We start from the raw sequence: 10805 nt of genomic DNA on the forward strand, positions 1-10805 counted from the left end.
GTCGTTAAACAGATATTCCATTATCACTTTTTTATTTTCTTGTTTGGTGCTGAAGAAGAAGCAGAGAAAGAAATAACCACCACAACATTATGTATTGAATTTTCCATAATTATTTATTTATTTTTATATATTACATTTGTCTTAAAACTATCTTCATGCATGCTATTTTGTATTATTTCTATACAAGGAAAATATTTTTGGTTCATCTTCTGAACTACAATACCTTTTCGCCTCTACTTTGCCACCAGGAATATGCACGAAACTGTGGAATTTCTGAGTATCAGATATTGTTTTGGCGTTATTATACAGTTCTTAGAGTTCTTCTGAAATTTTGTAGTACCGTTCAATGAATATGTAGCAGAAAATTAATTTATGATATTTTTATCAGTTTGTTCAATTGCCCAGTTAGATAACTTTTGGGGAATTGTTCTGGTATTTCATAGTCGCGAGCAAGACTGGCGCCTTTTACCATTCACTTGAGAGTGCCACCAATAGCATCACAGGGTCCTTTTCCATGGGATGTTGCAAAAAGTGCCATTCTGCACTTAATTAGTATTTTGACTGGAATCTACACAAGCTTGCGAAGTTTTTCTTATTTTTGTATTGTGCTCCTGCTCCATAAGACATAAAATGAATTTTAGAAAAGTTTGTCGATTGTTTCATAAAATTTATCATTATTGAGATGAACAAATGAACTGCAGTCTTCCAGTCTTCATTCAAGTTTGTTATGAATAAATTCCAAATTCGTTACTGATACTTTTTGCATGTATAAGGCACAGTGGCGTAGTAGCGGGGGGGGGGGGGGGGTTCGGGGACGAAACCGAAAATATTTCCTTGTAGTGAAAATTGGCTGCAGACTCGACACCTACCTGTCGGCACGTTGTGCAGGCTAGCTCAACCGCCGAGGACTATAACGAGCAGATCGCGGCGAAGCGAGGAGCTAGGAGCTTAATGATTCACGAAACGGATATCGGTACCGAGAGAAATTTCGCCACATTCTGTAGTCTTTGACTGACGGCGAACATGGACTGGAGAGTTTGAGAGAAGTATCCCCAGAGAGACCACCAGGCGATTCGCTACCGCGTCGGCCAATGGAACCCTGCTGCAGCATGAAGAAGGACGGGTGGCAAGCTAAAATGGAAGACGAAAGCCTTTAACGAAAACCTCTTTGTTGAGTTACTTCGGCGAACAACGGAATCAAGTACGTTGATACGGCTGACGGCTAACAAGAAGGATTGTGACGGCTTGTGACGTTACAATGTCATGAAAACTAGGGCCATGCAGTAGACGGCGTGCAGCTTACTGGTTAAATGAGTAACTCAGTACGCTACACGCTGTTTGTCTTAGAGCCAGAAGGCGGGCTCAGAGCGCAAAATCGGAGAGTGAGAGAAGAGCGCAAGCGACGTATCTAGAAGGTAGGGACTCTTTAAAACGGGAGATCAAGCTTAGCAAGCCAATTGCCATAAGTAGCTGTGCTGAGAAATAAACGCCAATCCCTGGGGGACGCGTACTGATTCGTCATGACGAAGACGATGGTCCGTCGACAACAGCTGAAATATGCCCGGGTAAGCTAAAGATAATCGTTGAGGGTCTCTTCCCGAATCACGATACAACACCTGGTCACCGACACCGTACGGCGAAGAAGACGGAGGTAACACAGTCGAGTGGCAAGTGACTAACGACGAGCTCAAAGACGCGTCGATGTGACTAAAATCAAAGCAAACCCTCGGTCCGGATGGAATACCAACCGTGGCGCTGAAAGCTGCGATCCTGGCATATCCGGACATGTTCAGGATACTACTGCTGAAGTCTTTAGACGATGGTAATCCCCGAAATGAGGAAGGTGCAGAAATTGATGTTGCTGCCAAAGTCAGGGAAGTCACCGGGCCATCCAGCCTCGAATAGACCAATGCCGCAGCGTGGCATAAAAGAATGAGCCAGATCCTGAAGAGGTACTTCCAGAGTAGAGCACTGATGTACCAGACGAACAAATGGGCAGAAGGCAATGCGAGTCGCAGCGGGCGTTACTTAGGGCTCCATTCTCTGTGCAACATTTTGGAATGGGATGTACGATGCACTGATAATATAAATTTGTGAATATAATGAATCATGCAATGCACGAATTCATTCGTCGTTTTCTGCAACGAAGTATTTTCGTGCATTGTAAATAGTAAGTTTCGTTCATTTCATGAACAAGTATGGTGAACGAAAGCTTTCGTAAATTTTACACATTTAATGTACACTGCACGAATGTTATCGTTGATAACGACATTATTTTTCGTGAATGAAATGAAATGTTTTGTTTATTTTAATAAACGTTTGTGTATATTACGAACGATTTCTTTGGTCGCACGAAATCTTTTCGTTTATCTTAGAAAAGTTTTCGTATTTATTAGCCTCTTATTGTTTTCAGTCGATTTTTTGGGATCGATGTTTTTTTTTATTTAAAAAAATCGATGTGGCCAAATCGATTTTATTGTGATACGAAGAAATGGCCGCTTGATTGATGAACGAAAGTTTTCGTAAATTTTACTTATTTAGTTTACATTGCCCGAAAGTTATCGACATTATTTTTCGTGAATGAAACGAAACGATCTTTTAGTATCGATGTTTGACAGCACCGATATTGCTCCGGCAGAGAAAAACTCAAAATTATTCATACAAAATCAATGAGCGACGGCTCAACTGATTCTGTACTGCTCCAGATTCTGAATCAACTGGAAGCGAAAGAGCTTCAGGAAATCTTCCTGCAACCGGCGGATACGGGGGCTACTAAATAGTCAGACAACAACAATTATCTGACGAATAGCAACAATGGCTCCATATTGCTCTTTTGACGTGGACGGTGTGACGAATGGTGCTCGTAAATATTATAAAGATATTCGTATGAAACCCCGTACGACTTGTTTGCTGAATGAAGCTATTTCGTAATAAGCCAACGAAAGTCATTTCGTGGTTTTCACGAAAAACTCGCAATAAAATATAAAAGTGTTTCGATAGAACTACGAACGATTCATCATATGTACGAAAAATTCGTATATTTTATGAAAGTTTTTTGTACGAAATTAATTCCTAGCGATTTACGAATATATTCTATCAGTGTGGGGTCTTAACACTGCGGCTGCCAAGGAAAGTGAAAATCGTTGGTTTCGTGAACGATGTATCACTAACGATGAGACACGAAGAAATAGAGGTGTCGGTGACGGAGACAATAGATGCGATCGAGAGCTGGATGAACGGGTCAAGCTGCAAATAGCTCACTACAAGACGGATTTGTTGTTGCACAGCAACTGCAAAGCGGTTCAGCGGATACAGATCACCATCGGGCTTGTGAATGCATCGAAGCGTGCACTGAAGCAATGGGGAGTGATAATCGACGACTGATTGAGCTTTAACAACCACGTTGATTACACATGCTAAATGTCGGGTCTTTATCTAGTGTTTCGTCATCGATACTGCGATATGGGGCTCCTGCTTGGGGTGCGGCGCTGAAAACCAAGTGAAACCGCGAAAAGCAGAACAGGACGCTTCGACTGCTGATCGTACGAGTTGCGATTACGTACCGGAGGCAGTATGCCTTGACGCCGAGATGATCCCCATCTGCATTACCCTGACGGAGAATATCAAGTGCTACAATCAATGATACGTCAGAAACGTGAGGAAGATGATGAGAATCGATTCGATGGTGACGCAGCAGCAGGAATGGGATAATACGGAGAAAGGAAAGTGGACCTACCGGCTCATCCAAACCTGTCGACGTGGGTCAATAGAAAGCACGGAGAGATGACCTTCCACCTGAAACAGCTCCTACCGAGCCACGGCTGCTTAAGGAGTATCTTCATCGGTGTGAGTACGCAACGTCAACACTGTGCCTGGAGCGTCTTTGAATGTCTGAGGTTTCAAGTATTTGAATGTCCGAGGAGAGTCTTTGAATGTCCGAGGTTTGAAGTGACGTGCAGGGAGCTACTTAAAATGGGAGAACCGGACATCAACCCGGATAATGTAGTATACAGAATGACAAGCGACGTAGAGACGTGGAACGCAGTAAACAGAGATATGATGTAGATCAGTGATTCCCAACCTGGGGTCCGCGGGTCCCAGGGGGCCGCGATGTCATTGCTGGGAGTCCGCGAAGAAAAATATATTTTCCGAGTGCATATTGAAATTTCAAATCTTGTTTCCTAGCAAATTGAAAATAACATATTGATAGCATACAAAATTGATGTTTATCTGTGGGGGTCCGCAGCAACCCAGTGTGATATCTGAGGGGTCCGTGGTACGAAAAAGGTTGAGAACTGTTGATGTAGATCATGACCGTCTTACAGCGGAATGGACATCGAACAACGGTTTCGGGAGAGCAATCACCGCCAGGGAACTCTCCGCAGGTATAAGCTAGATCCACCGCCGAGGACTAGTCGAATAGACTGCAACAGAGCAGCGAGTATGGGTCGTCGAAACGCCAGCGAACCGGACGTCACGCTCCATGAGGATTCGCCAGACCGACCACGGCACCCCACCGGTTGTTCCGATAGAAAAATAGCGAAAACGAAAAAAGAATCGATATTGGGAAAACTTTTTTCGCCAGGGAACTGTTGTGACGGATCAATAAACGATAACACAACAGCCAATTTTAGTTTTAACACTTTTATTTATTCAATAATTCGCGAGCATTTTCCTCGCGTTTTCTCTTCATCGCGGTATATATAACTGTGCCGCAGTGCACAGAGCAGCGCGCTTAGGTAGGGGCGCGCATGCAATGAGATGTAGATACAGGTGTGGTATAACACTTCTCCCCCTCGTAAAAACATTCTTATTTAATTATGTAATGCAAAAAAATCACAAATTCAACTTTTGTGGCGGTTTAACCACACGGCTTGAGCGCCGTAGGGTTTGAGGGGTAGCAGCAGCAGCATTTTGACGAGTCCCGTTAGCTGGAGCGACTTCAATCAGATTAGGAATCACTCTTGTAGTTGTAGTCGAATCTTGGCCAGATAACTCCGGTGTTGGACAAGTTTGCTCCATACCAAAATTACCAGCAGTTTTCGCCAACGACTCTGCAACTGCAGGTACTGCTTGAATGTAGTTTTCAACGTCCAACTTCTCTGGAGAACTGTCCGCCGAGCCTTCAAGCGAGACATCGCGCAGATTGGCACCAACGCCAGCAATGTGGTCGATATGACGTTCCCAAACTCTGCCATCATCCAACCGTACAACATACCGTAATTTTCCAGTCTTTTCAGCAATTCTGCCAAATTTCCATTTGCTGTTTGACAAAAAATCTCGTACACGCACTCGATCCCCATCCTGGAACTGTCGCACGACGTAGTTGTTACTCCTTCCAGCTTCATTCTTCGGCAAAAGTAGATCTAGCCTCGATCGAATCTGCCGACCGAACATTAACATCGAAGGTGATTGTCCTGTAGAAGGATGTAGCATTTTCCGGTAGGTTAGCAAAATGTTTGACAGCTCCAAATTGAGTTGAGACTTTGTGCACTTCAATGCCTTCAATTTCTGTTTAAACGTTTGGACGTAGCGCTCAGCCTGTCCATTGGTAGCAGGATGATACGGTGCTCCCATTTTGTGCATTACCCCGTTCATTCGTAAGAACTGCTGAAATGTTTCCGAAGTGAATTGAACGCCATGGTCGCTTACTAATACTGACGGAATACCGAACGTACTGAAGATTTCACGACACATGTTCACCGTGTTCTCAGCTGTAATCGACCTGCAAACTTTGATTTCCGGCCACTTGCTGTACGCATCAACCAGAATGAAGAAGTATGTGTCCATAAAAGGACCCGCAAAATCCACGTGAACTCTCTGGAAAGGTTCCGTAGGAGTTTCCCAGCAGTGCAGTCTCATCTTTGCAGGTTCTGGTCTCACCGATTGACATTCAGCACAGTTTGAAACCATTTCTTCGATTTCTCGATCCATGCCTACCCACCAGCAGTAACCTCTGGCTAATGATTTCGTACGGGTTGTTCCAAAGTGCGTGGAATGTAGCTCCTCCAACACTCGTTTTCGCAAAATGGCAGGCACATATACACGTATTCCTCTGAGTAGACATCCCTTCTGAAGTGAAAACTCGATCTGGTCCACTCCGAATCGGTCTCCACCTTCCACAGGTTTCCCGTACTTAATACCTTGAATCAAATTGCGCACTGCTTGATCCTACGCGGTAGCCTGCGCTAGCTCAGCAGCTGTAAGCGGCAAGGTATCAATTTGATTCAACTCTATGACATCAGATTCTTCAATTTCGTTATCTGGATCAGCACGTAAAAGCGGAAAGCGTGACATGGCATCAGCATTCGCATGATCAGTAGACTTCCTGAAGCGTATCTCGTAGTCGAACGACTGCAAATAGGTTGCATAGTGTTGCACTCGCAATGCGGACATAACAGGCAATCCCCTGTGCTCTCCGAAGATTTTCGAAATCGCCTGGTTATCCGTAATCAGGGTAAACTTCCGACCGTACAAGAATTGGAAAAACTTCTTTACGCCGAAAATAATAGCGTACGCTTCTTTATCCACCTGCATGTAGTTTTGTTGTACTCGGCTCAAGGTTTGAGACGCGAACTGTATCGGACGCTCAGTACCGTCGGGGTATACATGGCTTAACACAGCACCAACTCCGCAAGGTGATGCATCCGTGGCAAGCAGCAGCGGTAGTTCGGGCGAGTAGTGGACAAGGAAACTGTCGGACTGCATTTTGCTCCTTCACCTTCCGGAAGGACACTTCGCATTGATTAGTCCACTTGAAGGGCACTTCATGTTTCAATAGGTTGTTCAGAGGATACAGCACAGTGCTCAGATTCTCGAAAAACCGACCGTAGTAATTGATTAATCCGACGAACGACCGAACTTCGTCCTTATTTTTCGGTCGGGGCATTTCCTGGATCGCTTCAATCTTCTTACGCAGTTTATGGATACCATCCTTATCAATCAGGTACCCGCAATATTCAATCGTGTCAACAAAGAAGTCGCATTTCTCCTTGTTCACACGAATACCATGTAAATTTAGTCGCCGAAGAACCTCTTCCAGCCGACGCAAATGAGTTTCATCATCAGCACCAGAGATTTTTATGTCGTCCAGAAACACGCTGACTCCGTCAATTCCCTGCAGTATTATTTCCATCTGACGTTGCCAGATTGCTGGCGCCGAAGCGACGCCGTACATCAGACGATTTGGACGGTACAAACCTCTGTGAGTACTCAATGTTAACATTTCTCGATCCTCAGGAGCGACTTCCATTTGCAAGTATGCTTGAACGAGATCAATTTTGGTGAATTTGATTCCACCAGCCAACGAAGCAAACAATTCGTCCACAGTCGGTAGTGGATGCTTGTCCACCACGAGATTTGGATTCACAGTTTGTTTATAGTCCCCGCAAATCCGCACACGATTTTGGGACTTTTTCACAGGAACGATTGGTGTCGCCCAATTGCTTTGGTTAACTTTTGTAAGTACTCCCTCCGCAACGAGTTTATCCAATTCGTTCTCCACGATTTTTTGCATATTGAAGGGCATCTTCCTTGCTTTCACGAACACAGGACGCACATTACTCTTCAACGGTAAGTTGGCTTGGACACTGGAAATTTTACCGATTGAATTATCGAACACCCTCGGGTACTTCGCCAACACTTTTTCGAGCGCAGCAGCAGTAGAAATAGAAGCAGTGGCAGCAGCAATTGTATTAACAGCACTCGGTCCCCGAAGTACCTTATTCCAGTCAACCGACAAAACTTTTAGCCACTCTCTTCCCAGCAATGGATGTTTATCGGAATTCACCACATACAACGGTAACGTAATAATCTTGTCGTCGGATTCCACCCGCGCGTCGATAATACCCAGCACATCGATGCTGTTGTTGCAGTAACTAATAAGATTCGTATCGCACACACGCAACCGCGCCTTCGAAAACAGGCTTTTCCGGAGCCTAGCACTGATAATACTGACTGGCGATCCAGTGTCGACCTCAAACCGAATATTCGATCCGTTTACACGCACTTCGAGCCAGAATTTCGTATTTCCTGGCATCGACTCGACGGTACACACTTCGCGCACTTCCGCATTAGTAGGCTTCGCACCATTACCGGATTGATCGACGTAATTCGTCTGAGCTACGTTTGCTGTATTCCCGGCACGACCAGAAGTATCGTTCGATTTCGCGTTCTTTTTCATACACACTTTTGCGAGATGCCCCTTTATTTTGCAAAATGAGCAAACGGTTTCCCTATGCTTACATGCATTTGCAAGGTGAGATTTATCCCCACAGCGAAAACAGCTAACCTTGCCCGCGTTTGGATGCACATTCGTGGAGGATTTCCCTTTTTCACTAATTTCAATGTTTTTAGCACTTTTACCTTTCATCCGGCGCAGCGCGAAGACTTCTTGCTTCGCCAAGTTTCCCTCGATCTCAGCTCCGCCTTTCCGCGACAGCTCCATACTAACAGCAATGTCACGGGCTTCCTGAAGGGTAAGGATCCTTCTTTCCAATAGCCGACTTCGGATATCGTTTCGTTTTATCCCGAATACCAGCTGGTTTCGCAGCGCCGTGTCAAGATAATCACCAAAGTTGCACGTAACAGCAATTCGGCGGAGGGACACTAAATATTCGTCCACAGATTCATCGGGGGAAGCAGCATTCTTGTCACCTTGCCGGCGACACTTGAACCGGAAATTTTCACTTATTTCCAACGGCTGGGGGTTGAAAAATCCTTCCAGGGTAACGACAATTTGCTCGTACGTTTTGTCTCGGGGAACCTCTGGTGCAATTTTGTCGCAAATGACATCGTACGTTTCGGGACCCATATGATGCAATAGTAGATTTTTCCGCATCACAGCGTCAGCAATCCCGAAGATGGAAAAAGCAGTTTCCAGTCGTTCCACCCACCGCATCCATTTCAACTTTTTCTTGTCGAAAGCATCAATTGAAAAATTAGGTGATGGAAGCACAGCAGCAGCAAGCAAAGCATCGGGTAATGGATCCGGATTCGCCATCCTCGTCGCCAGAACTGTTGTGACGGATCAATAAACGATAACACAACAGCCAATTTTAGTTTTAACACTTTTATTTATTCAATAATTCGCGAGCATTTTCCTCGCGTTTTCTCTTCATCGCGGTATATATAACTGTGCCGCAGTGCACAGAGCAGCGCGCTTAGGTAGGGGCGCGCATGCAATGAGATGTAGATACAGGTGTGGTATAACAGGAACTCTCCGTTAGCGTAAGCTAGATTCACCGCTGGGGACTAGACTGAATAGACAGCGACGAGACACCACTATTCGCGAGTCATGGGCGCACCAGTGCATCGGATACCCTGCTTCACCAGAATCGCCGAACTGACCTCGGCACCTAGCTGATTAGCTCGATCTCGGGAGAACTTCTCTCGCCGCGTAATTCTCTGTCGGAGTAGGTCAGGTCCATCGTCGGGGACTAGACCGAGTTGTTCGCAAACAAGTCGAGGACTGAATGGACCATCAAGGAAGTAGTGCTAAATGGCCCAAGAAGAGAACTAAATGGCTTAAAGGAGTTGCGGTGCTAAATGGCACCGGTTACGGAGTCAAAGGGCTCAAGAAGTTGTGGTACTGAAACCAAACAAGAATCGGTATCGGGAGAACTTCTTTTGTCTGAGACCTCTCCGTCAGCTTACAGTCAGATTCACCGCCGGGAACGAGACCGTGTAGACCGCGACGATACACCACCAGTCGCGCCGGGGCTCCAGCAAACCGGATGCCCTACTCTACCGGAATCGTCGAACTGACCGCAGCACCTGGCTTGTTGGCTCGAACTTCTCTCGCCGGGGAACTTTTCGTTGGAGTAGGCTAGATCTATCGTCGGGGACTAGACCGAGTAGTTCGCGAACCAGTCGGAAGCTCAACGAGGAAGTGGTACTGAATGGCACAAGGGAACTGAAGGGCTCAGTAAATTAGACTGTCTGAAGTTTGCCGCCCAGATTGTCCTCGTAGGGGAAGAGCATTTATTCTATACCAACAGCTAGCTTTCCTACCTTGACTACCCAAACCCGTTCCCTGAGTTGTTGGTTTTTGAACATTTTGTTCTTGCTCAGATTTTTGAAAAAAATTTCATATATATACAAAAAAATCATATCCCCCCCTCCCCGAAAAATTTTCTTACTACGCCACTGATAAGGCAACTAGCAGTTGGGAAAATGGATTCTGAGATGATTAAGACTTTCATTGGTTTAGTTTTCGATAAAAATACACTGAAGAAAAAATTCAGTTTGGACAAGAAATAGTTTTATTTTTTTCAAATAACTTTTTTTTATTTGAAAGTGCCCAACTTGAAATTTTGACGGTAAGTAGGGAACATAATTACCTATCTTGGAACAAAATTTCATCCAAATCAAAAATGATTTTTTTTGTAAATCGACTTTAAATTTTTAAAATCAACTTTTTTCAGTGTAGGAGTCGATGATGAATTTTTTCAATATTTGTATTCAAAAATTTAACTAATTTTGTGAAAATCGTTCCTGCAACAGTTTTTTGTAGGATTTGTCATTTTTAGACTATATTCATTTGAAAAAAATTGGTAAAAAAGTTAGGCCTTTTTCAAAAGACAGTCTAGATCATTTTTGGAAAAACAAAGTATGCAAAGTGATTTTTTGTGACAAAGTTCTCATGTACAGAAAGTTGTATTAAAATCTGAGAGGGTGCTGTCAACATTAGTTCGAGTTGGCGCGAAATTCGTCATATTCAACTCATTTCTAGGATTGCGGAGCCAGAATTTAAATGTTTAGTTGGTGGAAAGGCTAGTTTAAACATCCCCATATATTACGCAGTA

General features: G+C 44.4%; 2 protein-coding genes across 2 annotated transcripts; both read right to left on the reverse strand.

The window, feature by feature from the left end:
* Nucleotides 1-4836: 4836 nt before the first annotated feature.
* On the reverse strand, nucleotides 4837-5934 carry LOC131680628 (uncharacterized protein K02A2.6-like). The gene has a single exon (XM_058961343.1). It carries the CDS (start codon nucleotides 5932-5934, stop codon nucleotides 4837-4839), a length of 1098 nt encoding a protein of 365 aa, XP_058817326.1.
* A 655-nt stretch (nucleotides 5935-6589) lies between these two features.
* LOC131680629 (uncharacterized protein K02A2.6-like) lies at nucleotides 6590-9001 on the reverse strand. Its single transcript, XM_058961344.1, has one exon. The coding sequence runs from the start codon at nucleotides 8999-9001 to the stop codon at nucleotides 6590-6592; it is 2412 nt and encodes an 803-aa protein (XP_058817327.1).
* Between the last annotated feature and the right edge of the window lie 1804 nt (nucleotides 9002-10805).

The sequence above is a fragment of the Topomyia yanbarensis genome, chromosome 2 (assembly GCF_030247195.1).
Source record: "Topomyia yanbarensis strain Yona2022 chromosome 2, ASM3024719v1, whole genome shotgun sequence".
NCBI classification, from domain to species: domain Eukaryota; kingdom Metazoa; phylum Arthropoda; class Insecta; order Diptera; family Culicidae; genus Topomyia; species Topomyia yanbarensis.